Source organism: Protomyctophum parallelum (assembly GCF_964188405.1).
Source record: "Protomyctophum parallelum genome assembly, chromosome: 16".
Lineage (NCBI taxonomy): Eukaryota > Metazoa > Chordata > Actinopteri > Myctophiformes > Myctophidae > Protomyctophum > Protomyctophum parallelum.
Window position 1 is genome coordinate 18,579,192 of NC_139711.1, and position 26,685 is coordinate 18,605,876.

The 26,685-nt window shown below is 43.2% G+C and overlaps 1 protein-coding gene and 1 long non-coding RNA gene across 2 annotated transcripts in view; one reads left to right on the forward strand and one right to left on the reverse strand.

The window, feature by feature from the left end:
* The window catches only part of LOC310873884, a 414,042-nt gene that overhangs the window by 224,997 nt on the left and 162,360 nt on the right, over nt 1–26,685 (forward strand). The window lies entirely within an intron of this gene.
* Nucleotides 1,702–18,614, reverse strand: smyd5 (SMYD family member 5). The gene is made up of 13 exons (XM_083785357.1): nt 18,509–18,614; nt 17,409–17,517; nt 16,307–16,446; nt 15,038–15,159; nt 13,289–13,358; nt 11,823–11,927; nt 11,582–11,644; nt 10,652–10,722; nt 10,122–10,228; nt 7,753–7,809; nt 5,839–5,933; nt 2,938–3,008; nt 1,702–2,203 (listed from the first exon to the last, which is right to left on the reverse strand). Exons 1-13 carry the CDS (start codon nt 18,599–18,601, stop codon nt 2,062–2,064), a joined length of 1,245 nt encoding a protein of 414 aa, XP_083641483.1. The 5' UTR covers nt 18,602–18,614; the 3' UTR covers nt 1,702–2,061.

The following is a 26,685-nucleotide window of genomic DNA, read 5'->3' on the forward strand; positions in this document are numbered from 1 at the left end:
GACGGTAGCCAATTATGCTGCGCTAAATCTTGGGTTGTCGGAATATGTTGCGAGCTAACAAGATAGCTTTGAGAGATAAGACATTTTTCAATATCAAGAGCTTTCTCCCTCACACATCCGGGCAGCAGTTTGATGGCCTGCCTGCCTGCTCAAGTGCTCATCACACAAAAGGTCACATTCAGCACCCGCAGGCAATTAGAACAGAATTATTTTTCACACAATAGGGAAAACACTGGACTGTTATGCCGTAGGAGTGGGAGTCATATATAGTCGTATGTCGTATATGCAGTGCAATGGTCTTTGATTGACATGCATGTACTGTAGTTGTATTTAAATTGTATTAGTGACATTATTTTGATATGGTGGTGGTGGTGGGGGCAAATGGAGAACATGGAACTCACACTGGATTTCAATAATTTATCATAAGAAGTCATAAATGTTAGAATTGCTAGTATGTGTGTGCGTACGTGTGTGTGTGTGTGTGTGTGCGCGTGTGTGTAAAATATGTAAACAAAATAAGAATTTAGATAATAGTTTTTAAGTTTAGGCTACCTGATGTAAAAATGCTTTAACATTTTACATTTAAGGCAACATTTCTACAAGTGCTACAAAATCTGTGGCTAGCCAGTCATTAGGGGGCATAAAGAATAAGTTGAAGGGTACACGTTGGTGCGATAATGATGTACCATGCAAAATGCAAATCATGTACTAACACGTTTATGAATTGATTGCATAGGGCCTAAAATCCTAAATGACCGCAAGGACTTTTGTTGGTGCTATCCCATTTAGACCAAGTGTATTGACTGTTCACTGTTGCTGTTTGAAATTTCTGTCTAATGAACTATTCAATCAATCAAACATGATGCGAAATGTTAAGCTTGTAGATTTGCAGTAATCCTCAGGTCTCTAAACTGCCTGATGGAGGGAAAAGGAACTGGTCGGAATAACGTGTCCCTTCCACGTGCTACGTCCGGCCGGGGAAACTCTCCCCTGCCAGGTGAAAAGGAAGCATGTGGTTTGCCTAATGTTTGCCTACTATGACATGCCCAAGGAAGCTCTTAGAAGGAAGTGAAGTGGTCACGTGACTGGGCTGCGACATGACACTTTCATGGACACTTTCATGGGAGCCAAACTCACACCGGTAGTGCAACGAATACATGGCAGTGAATGGAGCCGGCTGGACCAGCTCATAACAAACATTATTCATGAACGATTGCGAGCTTTGTCATATAATTGGTTCAGGAATATGAAAGAAGACATAAGTGATATCACACGTTTTTTCCGAGTGGTTGTTTTTCGACTTAATAACTATTTATTTTTATTGAGGTATTTATAGAAGAGCACATAGTACGTTTTCTGCCTGGGCTGCTCTCTGCTCTTTGAAAAAATAAATCACATTAAGTAGTATGCACATCAAAAAATAAGACAGCCTAAAATAACGCGTTATATATATTATTTTATTTTCCAGAAGCGATCACAAATAATGTTTGTTCATGAGCTGGTCACTGAGCTCTCATTGACTCCAATGCATTCTGCCGAACTTCCGGGTGTAGTTTGGCTCCCATGAAAGTGTCCATGAAGTGTCATGTCGTAGCCCAGTCACGTGACCAATTCACTTCCTTCTAAGAGCTTCCTTGGACATGCCCAGGATATGGACGCCATGATTCATGTATATTTGAAATTAATTAACAAAACAAAAACGATGCTTCTGTGAACTTTATTTTATGATTGGACCTGTTGACATATCAGAAAGAAAAAAAAGAGATGCAACCACTTAAACCCCATCATCCGTATTGTGGGGAAAGATTTAGCAGAAAATAGCTGTCGACAAGCTCACGAAGCTTGTCCATCAGCTATCTCACGAAGCTTGTCCATCAGCTATTTTCAACAACAACAGAACATAGACTAGTAGCCTGAGGGACTCCGGTCAACCATATAGGGGTTTAAGTCTTTAACATTTCTTGTAAACATTTTTGTATCTTTTCGCACAACTTAATGTGAATGGTTTCGGTGATATGTCTGAACGTTGTGGAGGAGGCGAGCATGGGCGGGGGTGAGGTGTCACACGTCCGTCATCTCATCCTCCACGTCGTCCCCCTCGGCTTCACCCTCCTCTTCCTCCTCTTCCTCCTCCGACGTGACGTCCAGCTCGTCGCACTGCGATATGCATTTTGGACACGAGCACACAAACAGGTAGTTCTCCCTGGGGAAGAGACACGGACATGGATTCAAGTTCTCAGTCGCCGCCACGGATTTCAGTCATTTGGATTCCATAGAACAGTGGTTTTCAACCGGTGGTCCGGGGCCCACCAGTGGGCCTTGAGGGGGTCCCAGGTGGTCCCCAGCTAAATGATGGAGTGATGGTAACCAAATGGACCCTTATAGATATTTCACTCTCGAGTGCGTAAAATGAAACCAAATAGACCCGGGAGGGTCCATTTGAACATTTAAACATCTGCATTACGTAATTTACAAGAAGTCTACACATTTTAGAGAGAATGTAGAATATATTTTATTTTGATCAACATTGGCCTGTTATCTCCTATGGTACCAAGTTCAATACAAAAACGAATAAAATGTGCACATCACTTATAGGTGCTGGATTCAGAAAAAGAGAAAATCATCTGCTCCAAAAGTTATACTTTATAAGTTAACAACGGACTGACCTCATGCCCCGGCTGACCAGGGGGAGGCGGTTTAGAGACCAGGATTACTGCATGTTTTTTTTTGTTTGTTTAGGGTACCTACTACCTACCCTAGGGGACATGGGGAGAACATGCACACTCCACACAGAATAGCTACTTTTTCACAATGTAAACTTACTTATTTTCAAGAAAATATACCATGATTAATTATTAATTTTTCCTTTACATAATTTGTTCTAAATATGATTAATATATCGATATATTAATGTTACATTATCATTAAGTTGTTCACCTCAGGGTTTTGTGTCTGCTGTGGCGGCTCCGGTCGCGCTGGCAGCAGTCCATGTAGCTGATGCAGATCTCCTGGAGGACAGACGGCCACAGCTGCAGGTGAGTAGTGTTGATTTTGGCAGCAAATTTATATTTGAGTTCAGTCACTCTTTTGAATAAAACTTAATTTAGTCATAATTGTTAGTCTAGTTTTAGTTGACAAAATCTACAGTTGATTTAGTCGACTAAAATGTATTTTGGCGAGCATTCATGTCGTCATAATGGCTGATTTTACACTTGGTTACATGCTGAAAATATTTCCAGCATGCAACCAAACATGAAATGACTTGTCTTTTAGTTTTACTGAATCTCTTTTCCACTAGTCCTAACATTTTAGTCTAGTTCTTTCTTATTTGTTGTTGAAATTGTCAGTATATTTAGTCTTATTTTTTGTGATCATAGCTTAGTTTTTCTTTAGTATTCCTCAGTGAAAAAAAGGTAGTCGACGAACATTTTTTTGTCATAGTTTTAGTCAACGAAAGGAACGGGTACAGGCTTTAGTTCCGATATACTATTGGTCCGATTGTCATTAGACCGACACCCTGCCGAAAACCCTAACCTAACCACAAGCACGGCGCAATGCATGTCAGACCGACAGCGACGGGTGATTTACGCATGTTGGACCTTTGGTGTGTCGGATCTGCGTGTGCATCCCAAATGAACACTACCTGAGGCTGGGTTTGATCTGCGTTTGCATCCCAAATGAACACTACCTGAGGCTGGGTTTGATCTGCGTTTGCATCCCAAATGAACACTACCTGAGGCTGGGTTTGATCTGCGTTTGCATCCCAAATGAACACTACATGAGGCTGGGTTTGATCTGCGTGTGCATCCCAAATGAACACTACCTGAGGCTGGGTTTGATCTGCGTGTGCATCCCAAATGAACACTACCTGAGGCTGGGTTTGATCTGCGTGTGCATCCCAAATGAACACTACCTGAGGCTGGGTTTGATCTGCGTGTGCATCCCAAATGAACACTACCTGAGGCTGGGTTTGATCTGCGTGTGCATCCCAAATGAACACTACCTGAGGCTGGGTTTGATCTGCGTGTGCATCCCAAATGAACACTACCTGAGGCTGGGTTTGATCTGCGTGTGCATCCCAAATGAACACTACCTGAGGCTGGGTTTGATCTGCGTGTGCATCCCAAATGAACACTACCTGAGGCTGGGTTTGATCTGCGTTTGCATCCCAAATGAACACTACCTGAGGCTGGGTTTGATCTGCGTGTGCATCCCAAATGAACACTACCTGAGGCTGGGTTTGATCTGCGTGTGCATCCCAAATGAACACTACCTGAGGCTGGGTTTGATCTGCGTTTGCATCCCAAATGAACACTACCTGAGGCTGGGTTTGATCTGCGTGTGCATCCCAAATGAACACTACATGAGGCTGGGTTTGATCTGCGTGTGCATCCCAAATGAACACTACATGAGGCTGGGTTTGATCTGCGTGTGCATCCCAAATGAACACTACATGAAGCTGGGTTTGATCTGCGTGTGCATCCCAAATGAACACTACCTGAGGCTGGGTTTGATCTGCGTGTGCATCCCAAATGAACACTACATGAAGCTGGGTTTGCCATAGTGGAGCACATCTCAACCCCACATCTCAACATACTTGTTATCCAATTGACCGATTAAGACCTGAGGCCGATTCTACAAATGCCTTCTAAAAACAGTTTTCTGAACAACTTAATGTGGAGGCAGTGTGGTGTAGCTTGCTCAATATTCTTCATGTCAAGGACCCCCAAGATTATATGTAACTCGAAATATTTTGTTCCAGCGACCCCCAGAAGCAAAGATTTGAGTAAAAAAAATTAACAAAATATATATATATTCAAATATTTGCATTATTTTTCATTATAGAAAAAAGGTTTCTGCCTGACAACGATTTCTAATCAGTGGTGGGGAATTTGAACACTGTACACAGCTACTGTAGGTTTTCTGGAGGATTGTGCAGACCAGGTAGGGAATGAGACTTTGCCTCAGGTGAAGGAGTGTAAGTATATCGGGGTCTTGTTCACGAGCGAGGGGAGGACGGAGCAATCAGCCGGGGAATCGGAGCAGCAGTGGTGATATTGCATTTGCTGTACTGCACAGTTGTGACGAAAAGAGAGCTTAGCCAGAAGAATGTGTAGGGAGGTCCTCGCTCCACGTCCAACTGTATTATTACTGTATTGTGTTGGCATTTAATGTTTGTGTTGCGGAAATCTTGTGGGGACAAAAGCTTTATATAGGAGGGGCTAGCGCCTCGTTTGAAGTGAGGGGCGCTCATCATCGTACATCATCATCATCAAGAATGGTGGTCCCTTATTGGCCAAGGATTCCCACCGACATACACATATGACGTAAATTCTCCATATTGTCAATGGAATTTAATGTTTGTGTTCAGAGTCAGACAACACAAACATTAAACACTACAACTGTTTATAGCGACACTCAAAAACACCCTGCTATGACATAATCTTCAAAAGCCAAGTATTTTGCCAAAGTCATGTTTATCTGCCTTTATTCTACTACTACTAACTCTACTCTCCCAACACTGCAGATCCTCCTTCCTCATTTCCCATGTTCTCATGAGAATGCTTGTTACATTCAAAAATCTTTTTGGTGTGGAAACCATGTACAAAATATGCTTACTTCTGATATTTGACACTGTAGTATGCCCACGTAGGTCGTAAGGCATTGATTTACAAAACAATAATAATAAAATTAAGTTAAAAATAAAATATGGAGGTTTCTGCCTGACAGCGTCATTATATGGCTAGTTCCACATCCAACGTCACAATCATTCCCGACAGGCCCTAGCAAATCTGCTAGATGCACAAAAGCCTGGGTTGATGACTGATGTCTACTAACCTCTCCTGACTTGATGTCGGTAAGGGCACTGAGGTGAAGCAAGAAGTTGTTATCTGGGAAGGCTGCCTCGGCGTTGGGTATGCAGCTGTGGTTACCTGACACAAGGACCAGAGACAAAAGGCACACAAAACAATTAGAATTGTCGTTCGGATGTTGCGGACGGAAAATGTTTGTCGACTACCTTTTGTCACAAAGGAAAACTAAATCAAAACTAAGCTATGATGACTAAAACTAAGACTAAATATATTGGCAATTTTGTCAACAGATAAAAACTAGACTAAAATGTTAGCTAGTGGAGAAGAGATCCAGTAGAACTAAAAGTGTTTGGTTGTGCCTTTGTGTTACACTCACAGGCACAATCGATGTGAATTTGTAGATTGGCCATTTTAGGCATGCGTGTAAAATCAGTGGACAGACTCCCACGTGTTACCGTTTTTTAAAGTATTTGATTTTTTTTCTGCTATTTTTGAATGGCCAAAGTATAAAAGGTTAGTGGTTAAAATGATTGTGATGCTATATTAATATTAACTAATATTGCTGGTGACTCCTGGGGGTCCCTGCTGGTGACTCCTGGGGGTCCCTACTCCCTACTTTGAGAACCACTGACTTAGAAGGAGCACTTAACCCATTTTCAACCCCGTCTTCATACAGTATCTTCATATATAATTGGTCCTCACTGGAATGCTCATAATAAAGATTTACCATTTACGTGTACAACTGGCTCTCAATTTGTTACCCAGGTATATTTTCTGTGGCCATTTTCCACACAGGCACACACAAGTGTCCTGTGCGCACGCACAGACGCACACACACAAGTGTCCTGTGCGCACGCACAGACGCACACACACAAGTGTCCTGTGCGCACGCACAGACGCACACACAAGTGTCCTGTGCGCACGCACAGACGCACACACAAGTGTCCTGCGCGCACGCACAGATGCACACACAAGTGTCCTGCGCGCACGCACAGACGCACACACAAGTGTCCTGCGCGCACGCACAGACGCACACACAAGTGTCCTGCGCGCACACACAGATGCACACACACAAGTGTCCTGCGCACAGTGACCAGTGTACTGCGCACGCGCACACAAACGCACATTGTACTGCGGCACACACACAACCACACACACACTGTCACACACACACACTTAATACCTCGCCCTCTCTGGCCATGATGTGTAAATTGTGTTTATGTGCCTGTGTATAGTACAGTACACACACACACACACACACACCGTGTACTGCGCGCACACACACGCACACCTTTTTAGATCTGTGCTGGGTTCATTGTTTACCTGGTATTTATAGAGATTCAATGTACAGATAATTTTTTGGAGTGATGCTAGGCTCTTGGTTTACTTATGGTCCTAGATTACAGAAGCACTACAGTCTCTACGCATTTGATGCATTATCTTGTGTTTATAGTTTACTGTAAATTCCTCTGGATTAAGAGCTTCTGCTAAAAGCCTAAATTGCAATTGTAAATTATGAAGGAGCACTTCACTCATTTTCAATCGAGTCTTCATATAATTGGTCCTCACTATAATGCTCATGAAAAGATGGTGCCATTTCTATGTCTACTTGCTCGATTATTATAATTATTATTTTCTTTGCGCAGGTAAAGTTGCTGAACACAGACGACAATTTTCAGCAACAGACACATGAAAAGCTGTCATTTAGACAACTAGTACTAGTGGTTCTCAAATATCTTATTTGCAAGGATCCCCTTAACTCAGTGTCCAAATGCATCCAACATGGACCCGTTTGGTTCCATTTGAACACTTACAGACCTGTTATGGCCATCTCTTTATGTGTTCCTGGTAATAATATTGTGCACTCATTTTGCATGTCCGTGGCAAAGAATTAAATATTTTGACAAAAATGTCCACCCTAGGATAGATGGGAACTCACAGGAGCTTTGAAGGAGGAACAGTCCAGAGCCCTCACAGTTCAGGAAGTCTCCCGTTGCTACAGAGAAAGAAATTAACAAAGCGGCAAAATGAACTTCATGAATATTAGTGTGCAACTATCAATCAAATGTTTAACTTTCCATTGATGTTCTCGAATTTCCAACAGGGACACTAATCACACAAGACTATCACCAGTAATACGCCTTAAAGGCGATAAAGGCGATCGCTAGGGCTGAGACAGTCTACCGGAATAATGTCAAGAATGGGTGAAATGAATTCAGTACTCTACATTTCTCTTAGCAAAATACAAGCACACCGATGAAGCTGGGCGATGTGACATAATTATGGCGTGCCGTCCAAACTGAGGTAGGAGTAGCGTTTCCAGAAAAAGGTTACTCTAGAAAGAATAATAAAGTGTTCCAAGTACTATAGTCTAGTTGCCCCGGGCAACCACACTAATAAACTGTCTCAGCGATAGTCAGGGAGTTGTCTTTGTGTCGTCACAACTGTAAATGAACCGTCTCAGAAATGTGGAATATTTGGACGGCAGTAACATTAGCGTTTTCTCTCAGTTAGTTGATTCTTTATATCCATATGTGTCAAACCACCGCGATCATGGGAAATGGATGGGAATGTCCCCGGCAGTCAAAATGCCCAAAGCGATCTTTATAATCTTAACTTGGGCACAAACCAACTATTTTCTAAGAACAAATATTGATGTAACTAAGAGATTCGATGAGTTAGCTATATTTTATATACAGAGATTTAGAAGGACTAAGCAAAATCGTGCTGTGACATTTCCTCCTACACTATCAGTGCCGGAAGTGCTTCAAAATAGGAGCTCTGGGTGGCCGGGGTTGTCTCAGCGCTTTTACTCTGAAAGCCATGAAACAATCTACTAAAAAAAGTTGACTTTACATTGCTAGCTTACATTGCGATCATTTAAATTTATACGATATATGATCTAAAAAGCGTTCATATTTTGCGGGAGAGACGGATGAGGAGCAGAAATGAAGCACCAGTATATTGATCCGTTCATAACCACGGAGAGCACCCTGGATTAGGAGATACGAGTCATTCTTTCCGCCGCGCTAACATGTAAGTCAACGGTAAGCTAATATGAGCCCAGAGCATAGCATACAGAGGCCGAAAGGCGAATGGGCCAAAAACAAAAATTTGAAAAATTCTGAATATTCTTATCTCGCCCCGTATCATTGAGGATGCGCTAGGACGTCCACAGACGTCTAAGGCTCAGCTCGTTTCGAATCCCTATGACGTCCCCAGGCGTCATATGTACGGAACCTGTTTTAATGCAGTCCACTGTTTGTCTGGAGCGAGTGATCACACTCTGCCAGAGTGTGTGTGTGTGTGTGTAGAGCGCAGCAGCAACATTACATGAAAAGCATTAGTGCCCCCATGTGTTGTGTGTGTGCAGCAGCAGCATTACATGAAGAGCATTATGCTTCCTGCGTGACTTGCTTCCTGCACATATATGTAGTAACTGCGACCTAGTGGTCGCAATAAATGCGAAATCCTTGTTATCAAAGTATAGATACTACTGCTTAAATATTACTCCCTGTGTGCGTGTTTCAGAAACTGAAAACAAAAAAATATCAATAGTGAAAATAGCAGACCTACAATGAGCTCACATTACAATTAGTCGTGAGCTTGTAGATCAGCCATTATCCCTATAATTGAAATGGTGCTTAAGTGGTTATATATATATATATATATATATATATATATATATATGTATACTTCTTTCCCCCTCCCTTCCTTCAAATGGAAGTGGAGTCAAATGTACAATATTGGGATATTGTTGAGACGAATAACAATCTAAATGCATGTTAATTATCCATAATGTATAAATTATGGATAAGCCAGACAGATAGGCTTTTTCGGTGAGGGGTCAGAATACATTATTAGTTACATGGTTCTTCGTCTGAACTGCTCGCTGTCTTTGAAATGCAGTGGAGTGAAAATCAAGTATCCCCATTAATTCCAACACGGTTGACTCGGAAAACAAAGGTAAGTGTTGATAAAATAGAATACATTTTTAGTTACGGCATTATCCATTTCTCACCTCAAATGCTTTCAAAATCATTCTTCAGAGCAATGTTTAGCTGTAAGTGACATTGTGTTTCTTTACGTATAGCTGCCATGTTGGATACGGAACAAAATAAAACAGCGCAGATTGTCATGAGCCACGTGCTCTGAGCCTTTGATTAGACAGCAGCCCGTTATTGAGTTCAGCGGTCATTATTCAAAAAAGAACACAGCTGAATTCAGTGACTGGCCAATCAAGCATTCTGCCACTGTAATGACTGTATGACAGGTCATCCACAAACACAGCTGAAGATTAATGTTGACCTTTCTCTATGTCCTTGTACAGCTGGTCAATAAAGGAATCCAATGTCTCCCTCTGCTGGCCAGGAAGCTCAAGTGAATCACAAGCATGAACCCACCGACTTAGGGAGCTTGATATTGGGGGAAAAGGAGGAAGAAAATAGACAAGTCAGTCAAGACATTTTTTTTTACTTCACACAGTGGCCATTTTGTTCTTCAATACCTCCGTTATTCATTCTTCACTGTTTTTGCCTGATTCACTGCCTATTCTTTTGATATTAGTTTAGTAATGTGTTATGTTTTTGGTTTTCTTTTTTCGCTTTGGGCTTTATTCTTGCTCTGTTTGAAATTGCTGTGTAAAGCACTTTGAATTGGATTTCATGTCATGAAACATGTTCCACAAAAAAAGTGTATTATTATTATTAATAATTTATACTTGTGTAGTAGGAGAGAATAGTCTGGGGGATTGGTACAAAAATCAACCATTTTTATTTCCACTATAACCTGGTTAAGGTGAGATGAATCATGAAAGCCAAGAAACCGAAGACGATTACCTGGTGCCGATGCCTTGCCCATTGGTCCCGACAAGAGAGAACAGGGAGCGGAACCCATCAGGAGTAAACCACTGCAATAAAGCACAGCCACATGCTGGATAACTCGCCAATCAATAGCTTTAACTTAAGACCAGAGGACGATTCTGCAATATTGTCTTCTAAATCCCAAGAGTTTTCTGAAAAACCTATGCTGCTATATCGCTAGAGGCTGGCACGCATGGACACTGACCATTAACTCACGACATTGTCTCCAATAAATCCAGACACACTGCATTGCGTTGCCTCTTTGCCATTACTTCGCTGTCAGCCTGCCTCCTATTCACTGTGTCAGTTCATGCCGTGTTTGATTAGTTTGCTATGGATTCTACTTTATTTATACTTTATTATTATTATTTGTTTTACTTTGGACACTATGCCAAGCCCAAGAGCCACATGTAGTCCGCAGAATAAGATCAGCGCGTACTGCGCGTATACGCAGATTCAACAGGGGACGGGCGGCGTTGAGCAATGCGCTAGTGTTACACGTCGTGCAACGTCTGTGTTTTTTTTTTGTTTTTTTACGCTTGTCTCGTCGACTATTATATCACATTCTAAAATAAAACTGTCCACTTCCTTCTTTAGGTACGCATGCATTCACATTGGAACGATCCGTATCAAATACACTTCAACGCTCCAGAGACCCGCCCCTCATGCGGTTCCGGGGACGGTGGGGCGATCCGCTCCCAGGAACAGTACACATCATTCACACTAATGCAACATCTGCCAAGTGGTCCCGAGTGCGCACCCGGGACCATAGTGTGAATCGCCCCTTAATGGGTTAAGGCCGATTCTATAAATGCCTTCTAAATCATTAGTTCTCACAATTTCAAGATTTTCCTAAATCTACCTGGTGCCAACACAGTATACCGGGAACACTGGGAGTACACTTACCCGACTGAGATGGTCGTCATAAAGTGCTGTTGTGAATAGGCTCTGCAGCAAGGCCAACTGCCCCTGCGGACGCACAGCGTGTTGGAAGTCATACATTCTATATTAGGGGGTCACGATTCCATTAAAAATTCAAACCAAATCTAGATTCAAAAATCGATTTGCATTTGCAAATGGACTGTGACACTCTCTCTCTCTCTCACACACACACACACACACACACACACACACACACAGTCCTTACTCTGAACTGTTCTCCCAGGAGTTTATGAGCCATCTCCTCCTCCTCGTTGGCAGCACGGCTGCAGAAGTGAGAGAATAACTTCTGCCAAGGTCCTTTGCCTTGGGCCTGGGATGGAATGAAACAATATGAATATTAATAACAAGTATAGTGTGTGAATTATTAATGTGTGTCCTTTAGAACACAGTTGTATCAAAAGGTTTAAAGGATTCAGTCAAAAGATTAACGATTAACATAAAAGTCATGTCAAAGTGCATGTGGCCCCTTTTCCACCAAAATAAGGTTCTAGAAACTGGTTCCGTTCTAGATTCTTGGAACTGTGTCGCTTTCACCGAACCGGTGGCCATTTTTTGGTTCCAGTTCCGAACCAGCTTTTAGTGTTCTGGAACCAATTCATTTTCAGTGGAAACACTCTGAACTGGTTCAATATTAGGCGGGAGAGTTGAACCGAACTGGTTCAACTCCCGGGGGAAAAAGAGGCCTGTGGCCACGGCCAGTGGTGGGGGTAATAGGCCAGTCAATCTAAGCTAAATAAGGGCCTGACCCAAAAGAAATTGCAAACGTAATCATTCAAGTAACATAAAAATAGAGTATTATATAAATTGTGGATCATGGTAAATTCAGGGGTTGAAAGTTGGAGTACCATTAAAAACAAAACAAAACTGCCTCCCCCTGGCCAGCCGGGGCGCCTGATGGAGGGGAAAGGAACTGGTTGGAATGACGTGTTCCTTCCACGCGCTACGTCCAACCAGGGAAACTCCCCCCTGTCAGGTGTAAAGGAGCAACTTGGACACTCAGGCATGAAGGAAGCATGAGTTCAAGTCCGTTGCACTCCCCTTGTCCCCCATATATGGGGACTAGGTTGGTGGAGGGTGAGTAGAGCCCAGGATCACATTAGATGATTGACACAGGGGTGAAAAATGGGTTACAAAATCGTGGGATAAAAAATATAAAAAAGAAATATATATATATATATATATATATATATATATATATATATATATATATATATATATGCTTTAAGAAGCATGTAATGTGTCAAACTAGGGGTTATTCATGATTCTGAATCCATTCCAAGGATTAGTTTTGCATGAAAAACACTCATTGGGCTAAATTAGCCCAGGCCTTGCCCAAATGTGCTGACCTCATCATTTGGTGATGAGGCTATGGCCGTTTTTCTACTGAAAGACCCACCCAGCTCAGACCTCAACAACATTATGAAAATTAAACAAATATAATTGTCTGTGTGAAAATCACCCGTGTTTAGTGTTCTAGGTTTAAGGATTCAAATAGAAAATAGAAAATCTCTAAACATTTGATGCTTTTGTGTGACGCTGTAGTACAATCAAGTAGGGCATCAATTTATGAAAACACACAAAAAAGTTAAAACATGGATAGAAGAGGTTTCTTCCCAGACAGCAACGAAATGAGGAAAATAAAATGAACAAAAAAGGTAATAGGAGCGTTACCTGTTTGACAACAGCGACCATTCTGGCCATGAGCATGATGCTGGACGTCTCTGGAGGATAATGCATACTCCTGAACAGAGAGAATACATATCTATCTATATCTATATCTATATTCTGGAGGATAATGCATACTCCTGAACAGAGAGAATACATATCCACTGAGCAAGGCCTTAATGCATACTCCTGAACAGAGAGAATACATATCGACTGAGCATAATGAGGATAATGCAATGCATACTCCTGAACAGAGAGAATACATATCCACTGAGCAAGGCCATCCACATGACTGAATGAGCTCTTACAATGAAAGCAATCGCCAGTGCTGGAACAAGTATAAAAAATTGTTTAGTTTTTTTACTTAACACTCACATGACTGAAGTAAAATGTGACAGAAGTAGCATGTGCTTAAATTCATATTTAGAAATGGTTTCTGATGTAAACAAATTCTGAGATGATGGTCATGGAAGGGGCAAAGATAATGAACTTCAAAATCTCAAAAGATAGGTCAAATTGACCTCTCAGTCATGCGAATGTTGATAGAGGTAGAGGTTTGGGTGGTGTATGTATAGTAGTTACCATGCCATGATGTAACTCCAAATGTGGACAAAATAATTGCTTCATTGATTAGAAATTGATAATTCAAAATATGCTCCTCATTGATCCTCATTCATCTCAAAGTTACTACGAATGCAAACAATTAGTTATACAAAGATGAACTTCCTGTTTATTTTTTATGAGGAATAAACTGGAAAGAGACTGGATCTGCGAAATAGTCAGATCAACAGGAAGTTGACTTTTTTTATTTTGTGATTTTCTATATTATATGAATCAGCTTGGTTTTTGTTTATGGGCTAAAAGAGTAACTTTGAGAGCTGTTTCACCACACAATGAGGAGCATATTTTTAAGTATCAATTTCTATTCAAAAGGAGCAATTCTTTTAGATTTCTTGTCCACCTTTGGAGTTATGTCATGGCAAGGTAACCAACTACACAACCCGTCCTCTACCTAAGTGTTCTTGCCCTTTAAATATAAGCAGCAATCCCACAATATGAAAATACTGTGTTCAAAAATAATAATTGAAAATAGCCAATCTACAGGCGACGCATTGAGAGCTTGTGGATGTGCAACATGCTTCCACAGAGGACATGCTGGAATCTATTGGAATCCAAATGACTGAAATCAGTCATGGCTGCCTTAATCCATTAAAACCTGGAATGTATCCGTGTGCACCTTATAGCTTTGAATCACTTTAACCATTATTTTAAACTTTAGATGTTGAAAAATAGCAGATCTACAAGCTCGTAGTGTGGCACCGAGTGCCGCACTACGAGCTTGTAGAACTGCTATTTTTGAAAATGTGTGAAAACGTGCACAAATCTTTTAATATACCGGTATATATTCTTTAACAGTGATCTTTTTTAATCAAATATTTGCTTTTGAGGGGTCCCGGAAACATACATAATATAACATGTTTTCAGATGGGGTCCGCGGCCAGACTCCTAGGGGTCCTTGAGGGAGTTCCAGGGGGTCCCCAGCTAAATGATAGTAGGAACCAAATGGACCCTTATGGGTATGTAACTCTGAGAGTGTACAAATGGAACCAAATGGACCCGTTATTGATTTTACAATATAAATTGGGGTCCCAGAGATAGAAATGGGGGTCCGTAGACTAATGCATGTAAAACTGGGGGTCCTTGAAATGAAAATGGTTGAAAGTCACTGCCATAATAAGTGAAGCGGCCCCTCACCTCCAGGCGTCCTGCAGTTTGTTGACGGGGTGGTCCGGGTCGCTTTGGGAGGGGCCCAAACACAGAACCCTGTGGTACTGGTCCAGTGCAGCTTGTCTGCACTCACTGCTACAGTACATCACCTACGACGGGAAGCAGTGGTGGAAAAAAATCTGTAATTGTTTAGAGTTACAAAACCATAACAATACTGCAATGTAGAACTACTCCGTTTAAGTAAAAGTCCGGAATTCAAAATGCACTTGAGTGAGGTCTAGCATCAGCCCTAGCACAGGGGTCTGCAACAGGCGGCTCTAGAACACACCCCTAGTGGCTCTACTACTATGGCTACTATGGCTTCTACATGGAGAAAAAGGAAGATAGCAGACGAAAACAGAGGATTTAACAGTTTGTGGACAGAGGCTTTTGCCTTCACAGCCAATGCAGATTGACTGCCTGTATGTTTAATCTGCAGTGAGAAGCTATCAAACAACAACAAAAGTAACGTTGAAAGACATTTCCAGGGAAAGCATGCTAAATTTGCAGCTGACCACCCAGCTGGGTTTTTTAAAAGTGGATCGCATCTTCAATACTAGTTTCGTTGCATCCCGGGAAATAATAAAGCTTTGCAAGCCGCATTATAATGCGTAAAATTTTTTTGCGGCTCCAGATAGATTTGAATATTTTTTGGCCGAAAATGGCTCTTTCAACATCTTGGGTTGCCGACCCCTGCCCTAGCATAAAGAGCAGGGAATAGGCGAGAAGAGATCCAGTATATTGTATGTAAAAGACACAAGTCATTTTACACTTGGTGCGATGCGTTGTGAGCTTGTAGATCTGTAGAGCTTCTAGATCTGCAGCACGACCCGTTGTGAGCTTGTAGATCGGCTATTTTCAGCAAGTGTAAAATCAGCCATTGTGACGGCATCAATTTTAGTCGACTAAATCAACTGTAGATTTAGTCAACTAAAATCTTATGACATTTAGTCGACTAAAACTAGACTAAGAGTAAAACATTCCACGTGACTGAAACTAAATGAAAGCGATTCAAAAGACTATGACTAAAACAATCAACACTGCTGTTCAATTTGTTTTTGGGAGGTCTGAAGTTTTACTTTTAATGGCTTTGCGGTGCCAGGTGCATTGCATAGTCAAAATAACATTGGACCAGTGCTCCAGCTAGTGTCCTCTGTGCATTTCCTACTGACCAGCAAGGAGATCCTGACGGGACATTTTTTTTGGTTGACTTTCTCTTGATTATTGTTGTTGCTATTGTATTATTCATTCACTCACATGGCATTGAGGACAGGTGTGTTGCAGTTCGGGGTTCACTCGACACAGTTCAGGGTAGGGTAAGATGAGAGATGGATTACCACTCAGTCTCCTTGCATTCTCCTCTGCCGTCTCCAAGGCCCGCAAACAGTATTCACAGGCTGAAAAGCACACACGACACGCACGCTTCCGTTTGTACACAAAAACACTTTTGCAGACATTTTCTCAAGCAGTTAAATAAGGTAGGGTAAGTGATTTGTGTTTTGGTTCAAATGAAGAGGGTTTTGTGATAACTGGTTAAAGCACTATACAGGTTCCCACACATTTTTACCAATGAATTTCCAAAACCTTTCCAAAATATTTAACCCAATTTCCAGGCCTAGATAACTATCATTTAGCACAATAATGAGTCTCTGGGCCGTATTTTGCGTGTCTTAAGTACCAGGTCTTATTCCCTAACTTGAGTAAACTAAAGACCTGGAGGCGTGATCAATGCTCTTTGGCCACTCAGAATAGCCAAATGGCATTGATCACGCCTCCAGGTCTTTAGTTTACTCAAGTTAGGGAATAAGACCTGGTACTTAAGACACGCAAAATACAGCCCGCAGAGTCCTATTGTATATGCAATGCCCAAAGACAGGCAGTGTAGCAACAATAAAGCATAGAATATAGAATGCTATAATTCTATTCCACATTTTGTGCCCAAATGTAGAGAATACGTTTACGCTGCAGCACGTTGTGAGCTTGTAGATCTGTTATTTTTGGCACATACTGGTACATATTGGGCTGTAATCAGGCTGCCCATTTAGCCTTAAGTTACATATTCCGTGTAATGTTATACAAGCTTTTTAGTAACAAAACCAATAGTCAAAACAATGCTCACAAAAAACATTAGGCGAGGGGATGTCACGATATCACTGTTTATTTTTCATTGGCACGTTTGACTGTCAAGGTTTCAGCCTCCAGGAAGAAACCCTAAATACAAAGGCAAGACATCATTGCACATAACCACACCAAGGGGTCTAATGAAGTACTGTCACCTCATAAACACATGAAAAACTGGAAAACACAAAATATAATCTTTAAACTGTGTCACTTTCTTCAAATTAAAAGCTCACCTCACCTTTATATTTGTACAATGCATTCCACAGGAACTGGGCAGAGACCAGTGGGCGCTCTGTAAAAATGGTGTCTCCCTTTTTGATGGCCTTTTTAGCAAACAGACCTTTACCCTGGAAATACAGAGTAAAAGCACTCATTCATAAATAAAACACTAACTTGACCCTGGAAAACGGTCGGCAGACCGCTGATACAGAGATCTCCGTATTATATGCAGGCATAAAAGGCAGATTGAATTGAGTGAAAATTGTTTTAACAGTTCAAGGAAAGTACAGGTCAATAAAGAAATCTGCTAAGAGGAAAAAACTGAAAAAACAGACTTGTTTACATAAGGGTTCTCCATTTTCAATTAATCAAAACATACAAAAATACACTTCTATGCAAAAAATAATAATAAATAAATCATGCAACGTAGGTGGTCCGAATTATATATGCGAGTGCTGCATTGCTGCTCGAACCAGTCTAGTTCATTAAAACCATGTGTTGTAACTATGTGACAACATTGTCTATCTTCTTGTAGGGCCAGTTAGCCTAGGCAGTTTTATTTATACCAGAATAGAGAATAGACCCAAAATGATAGTAATCTGAGTAAGAGGTATAGGGTAGCAAGCAATATAGTTTGTTAAAACGTTTAACAATAGTGTATATTCACTATTCAGTGACTTTATTCAAATAAAACATACCATTACATTTTCAGGTGGGTTGCCACTTTCAGGCCATCTGGAGAGGTAACTCTCTCCTGATGGCCTTAAAGTGGCATAGGCCTATATTTTGTCTGCTCACTCTCCTGATGGATACACAATGGTATTCCAAGCTGATATGTATACTATCACAACAGAGCTATATCTATGTCAAAAGCTGTTGCATATTATCGTTTTGGAAATGGTTGAGCGTAATAGTGAACACATGCTGCTTAGGGTAGCCTAGTATAGTCTATTATAAGTGTACTGCTGTATGCACTGCACTTTGCAGCGTGGCGCCGCCGAGACTGTCTCCTCTCCTCTTCCCAAACATAACAAATCAACCTCACGATGTCCAACAAGGGTTTCACACCGCCACGGTTTAAAGGGAAGGAAGGACAGCAAAAGTGCACATGCACATTACCTTGATTTTGTCAATGAACCTCACTTCGGCACAGCTTCTAACTTTGCCGGGATCCACACAGAAGGAAAACATGTCATCCTGGGGAGCAGCCATGTTCCATTCACAACCTTTACCCTTTCCACTATGACTGCATGGGCAGCGTCTAGTGAGCTAATCTAGTGAGCTAATTTAAGACTTCCGGTGGACGATCTCTTCAAAATAAGAGTACCCTCTAGAGTATTGAAAAAAAGTTTAATTTGCACATTAAAACTACAAATTAAGCATTTAAATGATGCTATATGATGCTATAAGACACACATTATGTTTCTGTGTAAGAATAAGTAATTAAATCCTTTTAATAATAATAATAAAGTTATCTAAATGGATAAATGCTATTCACTGGAGTGCATGGACTTTATAAAGTGGACACTGGACAAAAGACGGCTCCGCAAGGCAACTATCTGGACATACCCACGCGTTCGGGGAGATGTCCTATACCACACCCCACTCTCCGCTAAGCGGGAGAGGTGTAAAATTCACAGTAGCAGACCTTCTACTGGGGTCAAGGCTGACAAAAAGTACCGTTTCCGGACCCAGAATGGACACTGGACAAAAGACGGCTCCGCGAGGCAACTATCTGGACATACCCACGTGTTCGGGGAGATGTCCTGTACCACACCCCACTCTCCGCTAAGCGGGAGAGGTGTAAAATTCACAGCAGCAGACCTTCTACTGTGGTCAACGCTGAAAAAAGTACCGTTTCCGGACCCAGAATGGACACTGGACAAAGAGGCCTCCGCGAGGCAACTATCTGGACATACCCACACGTTCGGGGAGATGTCCTCTACCACACCACACTCTCCGCTAAGCGGGAGAGGTGTAAAATTCACAGCAGCAGACCTTCTACTGGGGTCAATGCTGACAAAAAGTACCGTTTCCGGACCCAGAATGGACACTGGACAAAGAGGCCTCCGCGAGGCAACTATCTGGACATACCCACACGTTCGGGGAGATGTCCTCTACCACACCACACTCTCCGCTAAGCGGGAGAGGTGTAAAATTCACAGCAGCAGACCTTCTACTGGGGTCAAGGCTGACAAAAAGTACCGTTTCCGGACCCAGAATGGACACTGGACAAAAGACGGCTCCGCGAGGCAACTATCTGGACATACCCACGCGTTCGGGGAGATGTCCTGTACCACACCCCACTCTCCGCTAAGCGGGAGAGGTGTAAAATTCACAGCAGCAGACCTTCTACTGGGGTCAATGCTGACAAAAAGTACCGTTTCCGGACCCAGAATGGACACTGGACAAAGAGGCCTCCGCGAGGCAACTATCTGGACATACCCACGTGTTCGGGGAGATGTCCTCTACCACACCCCACTCTCCGCTAAGCGAGAGAGGTGTAAAATTCACAGCAGCAGACCTTCTACTGGGGTCAACGCTCAAAAAAGTGCTGTGCCTTGGGGCATTGACATGAAATCACTTTCTCTACGCAAGCTAAGTCAGGTCAAGGAGTTACCTCTAGCTTTGGAATGGGTGTCACTTGTGTGCGTTGATTGCATCTGTCTGTGCATTTATGCATTTGTTTGTCCTGACGAAACTTGATTATTTCTCGACTGTTTATTTTCTCGTATGACACGACATAGAAACTACTTGTGACTACTGTCTTTGTGTGCTGTCGAGCGGATGTTCTTTGCATCAGCTCAAAGGTATAGCCTGCTGTGTCATTCGATTCATTTGTCCAGATATGCCATTTATGATCTTTAAGGATGTACAATGACGCATATGGTGGCCTGTCGAAAAATACACACATACTGGTCAAAGCATACTCATTTTGGTGGTACAGACAGGATAAATTGAACGTTTTTGGAATTTTTGTGCCAGCTCTTAACAGGAGAAGTAAGGTCTGTGGGCTGTTAATTACTTCATATGTTGATAAGCTCTTTTCCTGCTGACATGTTTCACATTGTTCAGATTGAGCAGGTAATATTTGTGCAATAGTGTCTAAGATGCCTTTTTGTGACACGTCAAGTGGCTGCACTATGAATTGTGACATGTTCTTTGTAGATGGTAAGGCCTTGTCACCACATTGAGTACAACTATACAGACTAAGACTTTTCAGGCAAAGCAGGTCATCTCCAAGGAAAGGAGACCGAAGTGTGTATTCTACAAATCTATTTAATATGGTGCATACTTCTGTCCTAGAACATTTCTGAGACACTAATGACACTGATGTGTTGGCTAGATTGAATTTCTCAAGTTTCCGTCTAAATGTTGAGTCCTGCGCTGCTGCTTCTTCAAGCCGTGTGTGACATTTTTTGATAGCAGATGTCTGTTGTAGAAATGTTAGAATTGGTAATGGTATAGCTTCACACATATTGTCATTTAGACTTTCATTGCATAAAACCACATCATCATCATCTTCTTCCAAATTGTCCTCCGTTATTGTTCTGTTAATTGCTTTCAACTGTCCAGGCACAGAATGTACAGATGTCTGTATGTTTTGCTTGAACAACTGTGTGGACACCACACATACTCAACCAAACTACTAGTTTGTGTATAAAATCTAATGGGTCATTGTGCATTCCTAAGGCCAAGTAAGATGCTATTCACTAGTTGTTGAGTGACACCACAGATTGTTTTGCAATCAAATGTGTGACCTGGATTTTGAAAAAACGCTTGAATGAGAGCTGCTAAATTCCCCGGCATAGATGACAACTGAACCATCGAAGTAGGTGTCAATGGTTTCAATTTATCTTGTACTACTTGTAGATGCAGTATACCCACGCGTTCGGGGAGATGTCCTGTACCACACCCCACTCTCCGCTAAGTGGGAGAGGTGTAAAATTCACGGCAGCAGACCTTCTACTGAGGTCAACGCTCAAAAAAGTGCTGTGCCTTGGGGCATTGACAATTATTTAATTAACGAATTAAATAACCTTATTTTATTCTGAAGGCAACCGGATGTCTTAAATTAGCTAGCTCTCAGACAGGAAGTTCTAAATTAGCTCATAAGACGGAGCCAAATATCTGTCTGAGAGTGGAGCCTGCCTGGCAAATGACATGGGGGGTCCTTTTTGTGGGCTTGGCCGAAAGTGGGCGTTACCAAAAGGTGGGCGTGGCCATGGCCGCCAGAAGTCTGTCAGATTTTGACAGCTTCAAATTAGTGTTAAACATAATATAACCCAATTGACTCCAGTCCTCTCTGTTTAATATATCTATAATGAAACTATATAAACTATGCATATACCATGAAGTGCTATGACTACTAGCTCTGGTCCATAGCTCTAATGCGTTTCATTTAGAGCTATGTTACTCTAAACTTCCCCGCTCGCATGAATGCAGACCAGCCTCTACTCTTTGGCGTAAATAAAAAGAACGTTTTTGCTACACATAAAAACAAAGGCGAGTTGTGTCATTAGAAAGCCTACTTTGGTAATTGGTTCTAGTTCTAGTGAACAGAAATAATAAATAAATAGACTTGGTAACCTAACTGTAGGGAGTGCAAACACATTAAAGAACCTGGGGGTTATCATCTATGAAAAGGCAACACAATGAGCAGAAAATAAAAATGAACCATGTAAATACAACAAATTGAGCAGAGCACTGCAGGGAGTTGAACCCCATTCCGGTAAACCAGAAGTACCACAACCAGTGGCTTGGTTTTTGTTTTGTTTTACGAGGTCCATTCGTTGAAATGTAAATTTTGCATTGCAACGGTAAAGTAATTTCACAATTGACATTGTAGGCAATAATTAATAACGGTATGCACTCTGAGTGAGTGTGTGTGTGTGTGTGTGTGTGTGTGTCCGTCAGTTTGTTAACAGCTAATCTCCAGCACCATTAACCCGGTCGATGCCAAATTTTGCACACACACTCCCTGGATGCCAACGATGAACCTCTGTCCCAAATTTTCCAGAACGGCCTGTATAGCACCACACATTTTTGTATGCCCTCCGAGACTGGACTATAGCCTTTCGCTTTTCCGCGATTTAACCTTTTTTCAAATCGTGAACAATGATGAAGAATCGCGCACTATAGCATGCCACTTAATGACCTTGGGGTCATCAAGGTCATTGATATTGATCAATAACCTTGAGCAGTATAAATGACCTTCAATAAGACTAGTAAATGACCTTGACCAGTATAAATGACCTTGACAAGTACAAATGACCTTGACCAGTATAAATGACCGTGACCAGTATATGACTGACCAGTATAAATTACCTTCATGAGACTAGTAAATGACCTTGACCAGTATAAATGACCTTTAGAAGACTAGTAAATGATCTTCACCAGTATAAATGACCTTTAGAAGACTAGTAAATGATCTTCACCAGTATAAATGACCTTGACCAGTATGCGGTCCGTGACCATGGACTATAGCCTTTTGCTTTTCCTTGATTTTCACCTTTAAAAAATCCTCAACAATGATGAAGAATCGCACACTATAGCGTGCCGCTCAATGACCTGAGACCATGGACCAATGAATGAAATACAACACATTGAGCAGGGCACTGCAGGGAGTTGAACCCCGTTCCGGTAAACCAGAAGTCCGACACCAGTGCCTTCGTTTTTGTGTTGTTGTTCATTTAAAGGTCCAGGTGTGCATACGCATGTGCCCCTGTGTGTGTAGGTGCATGTGTGCATGTGTGTGCACGCTTCAATGACCACTGTTGGACCCAATGGCGATCAAGGACCTCAGGGAGCCACCCATAATTCACAACGGTCACAGCGAACTCTGTTGCATCACAACTGGTGGCCAACAGTCGTAACCAACACCGCCACGACCCACAGGAGAATACCATCGCACAGTGGTATCAGACCAACCACAATCAGCCAGCCCTCAAACCAAACCCTTCGACCTAGAAGAACTCAAAACTGCAATGGGAAAGTTGAAACCCGGAAAAGCAGCAGGGATTGATGACATACTGGCAGAAATTATACAGCACCTGGAACCTAACGCAAAGACCTGGCTCGTGGGGATGCTGAACACATGCATGGCACAGAAAACCATCCCTTCTGTCTGGAGAAAAGCCAAAGTGGTTGCAATCCCCAAACCTGGCAAAGACCCATCATCCTCAAAGAGCTACCGACCCATTTCCCTCCTCTGCATCACCTACAAGAGAGGCTGCTACTCCAACGCCTCATACCACTCATAGACACCAAGCTGACTAAAGACCAAGCTGGTTTCCGTCCCGTCCTGTGCTGGACAGAGCTCAACCTCACCCAACACATTGAGGATGGGTTTGAGGGAAAACAAATAACTGGAGCAGCAACTGGAGGGCGAAGCAAGCACGCAGGCAGCTTGTGCCTGCCTGCGTGCCTGCCTGCCTTCCTCATGTGGAAGCTGCATAGTTGAGTTTGTGTGTGTGTTTCTTTTTCTGTCTTTCTTTCTTAGGACGAAGATCAAGGTAGACGCCGTTGGAAGGCTCAACACAAGCCGATGCCCCTAGAGATCCATCCCAAAGCTTCCCTCAGGGAGTCCAGCAAGCCAGCTAGCCAGCAAGCCCGCCCAGTCAGCCAACGCAGCCAGCCAGCTCCGCCAGTCAGCCAGTGTAGAAAGTCAGGCTGCCAAGCCAGCGCACATCAGCCCTTGCAGTCAACCATTGTAGCCATACCAGCCTTGCTCAGTCAGCTCAGCCAGGCCTCTCTCGAGGCCTGGCTCTCTGTCTGCCTGGCCCGGTCTGCCCCGCCCTGCCTTGCAGCAACAGAACCAGCCTTGCTGGCAAGCCAGCCAGCTCAGAATACGAGCTCAGCAAGCCAGCGCAGCTGGCAAGCACGCAGTTAGTCTAAACCAGTTTCAGACTGGCAGGCCAAGGCAGACAGACAGGAAGACCGAGGCGCCTAGGCAGGCAGACAGGCCAGGAAGGCAACAAAGTGCAGGCAGGGGGACTGTCCGGCCTAAGGCTGCGCTGCAAGGGTTGGAGCCTGGCCAGCTCCTGCTGGTCTAGACTGAGTGGCTGTGGCTGCACAGTAAGGCTGCGGTAACCTAGTCTGGGCTTGCTGCTGCACTGGCTTGCTCAGCTCGCATTCTGAGCTGGCTGGCTTTCCAGAAAGGCTGGTTCTGTTGCTGCAAGGCAGGGCAGGGCAGACCGGGCCAGGCAGACAGAGAGCCAGGCCTCAAGAGAGGCCTGGCTGAGCTGACTGAGCAAGGCTGGTATGGCTGCAATGGCTGACTGCAAGGGCTGATATGCTCTGGCTTGGCAGCCTGACTTTCTACACTGGCTGACTGGCGGAGCTGACTGGCTGCGTTGGCTGACTGGGCAGGCTTGCTGGCTAGCTGGCTTGCTGTGCTCCCTGAGGGAAGCTTTGGGATGGATCTCTAGGGGCATCGGCTAGTGTTGAGCCTTCCTATGGCGTCTACCTTGATCTCCGTCCTAAGAAAGAAAGACAGAAAAAGAAAGACACACAAACCCAACTATGCAGCTTCCACCTGAGGAACCGAGACGCGAGAAAAGAACTGAGCGTCACTTGGGATGGTCACAAACTCTCCAACCATACCCACCCCATGTATCTTGGAGTTACACTGGACAGGACACTCTTCTTCAAAAAAACACCTGGAGAACACAAAAGCCACGGTCAACACCCACAATAACATCCTGTGAAAACTAGTGAACTCCCAAGTGGGGTGCAGACCCACAAACAATCCGTGCAACTGCCATGGCCCTGTCTTTCTCTACAGCTGAGTATTCCTGCTCAAGCTGGAGCCGATCACGTCACACCAAATTGGTCGACACAGCCCTAAATGACACCTGTCGCATCATCACGGGATGGGTCAAGAAAACACCTGTCCCGTCCGTGCCTTTATGCGCTAGCCGGCACCTCCCCCCGCACATCAGACGACTGTGTAACGCTCAAGATGAATGGAAAACACAGGAGATAGACAGTGAAGTCTGGAATGAAATGATAGAGAACACCTCACACACACAGTTTCCTTTCGTGGCTGTTTACATTCGAGGGTCGCCGGTCCTCTCAAACGGAACAGTTTAACGTCATGCCCAGGACGAAAAGATATAGAGAACACCATAATGACAAATGACAAATAACAGCAGGAAGGCATGGGCCACAATCCACCGTCTTGGCAAAGACCACACCACCCATAATTCACAACGGTCACAGCAAATTCTGTTGCATCACAACTAGTGTAGGTATTGGATGGAGCCCGCACACCACAGGTATAAGAAAGACGTGATGCAGAGGAGGGAAATGGGTCGGTAGCTCTTCGGGGATAATGGGTCTTTGCCAGGTTTAGGGATTGCAACCACTTTGGCCTTTTTCCAGACAGAAGGGGTGGTTTTCTGTGCTGTGCATGTGTTCAGCATCCCCACAAGCCAGGGCCTTGAGTTAGGTCCCAGGTGCTGTATCATTTCTGCCAGTAGGTCATCAATCCCTGCTGCTTTTCCGGGTTTCAACTTTCCCATTGCAGTTTCAAGTTCTTCTAGGTCGAAGGGTTTGGTTTGAGTGATGGCTGATTATGGTTGGTCTGATACCACTGTGCGATGGTATTCTATGTGGGTCGGTGGCGGTGTTGGTTACAACTGTTGGCCACCAGTTGTGACCAAGACCGCCACCAACCCACAGGAGAATACCATCGCACAGTGGTATCAGACCAACCACAATCAGCCAGCCTTCAAACCAAACCCTTCGACCTAGAAGAACGTGAAACTGCAATGGGAAAGTTGAAACCCGGAAAAGCAGCAGGGATTGATGACCTACTAGCAGAAATGATACAGCACCTGGGACCTAACGGAAAGACCTGGCTTGTGGGGATGCTGAACACATGCATAGCACAGAAAACCATCCCTTCTGTCTGGAAAAAGGCCAAAGTGGTTGCAATCCCTAAACCTGGCAAAGACCCATTATCCCCAAAGAGCTACCGACCCATTTCCCTCCTCTGCATCACCTACAAGCCTATCCCGTCACACCAAATTGGTCGACACAGCCCTAAATGACACCTGTGGCATCATCATAGGATGCATCAAGACAACACCTGACCCTGTCCCAACACCTGTTTACATTCGAGGGTCGCCGGTCCTCTCGAACGGAACAGTTTAACGTCATGCCCAGGACGAAAAGATATAGAGAACACCAACATGACAAATAACAGCAGGAAGGCATGGGCCACAATCCACCGTCTTGGCAAAGACCACACCACCCATAATTCACAACGGTCACAGCAAACTCTATTGCAT

Coding starts and splice junctions, on each gene's coding strand:
- smyd5 (XM_083785357.1), bottom strand. CDS start 18,601: ATGGCTGCTCCCCAGGATGACATGTTTTCCTTCTGTGTGGATCCCGGC. Junction 11,645..11,822: donor TCCTGGGAGAACAGTTCAGA/GTAAGGACTGTG, acceptor GTGCGTCCGCAG/GGGCAGTTGGCCTTGCTGCA. Junction 10,723..11,581: donor ATGACGACCATCTCAGTCGG/GTAAGTGTACTC, acceptor GCTTTATTGCAG/TGGTTTACTCCTGATGGGTT.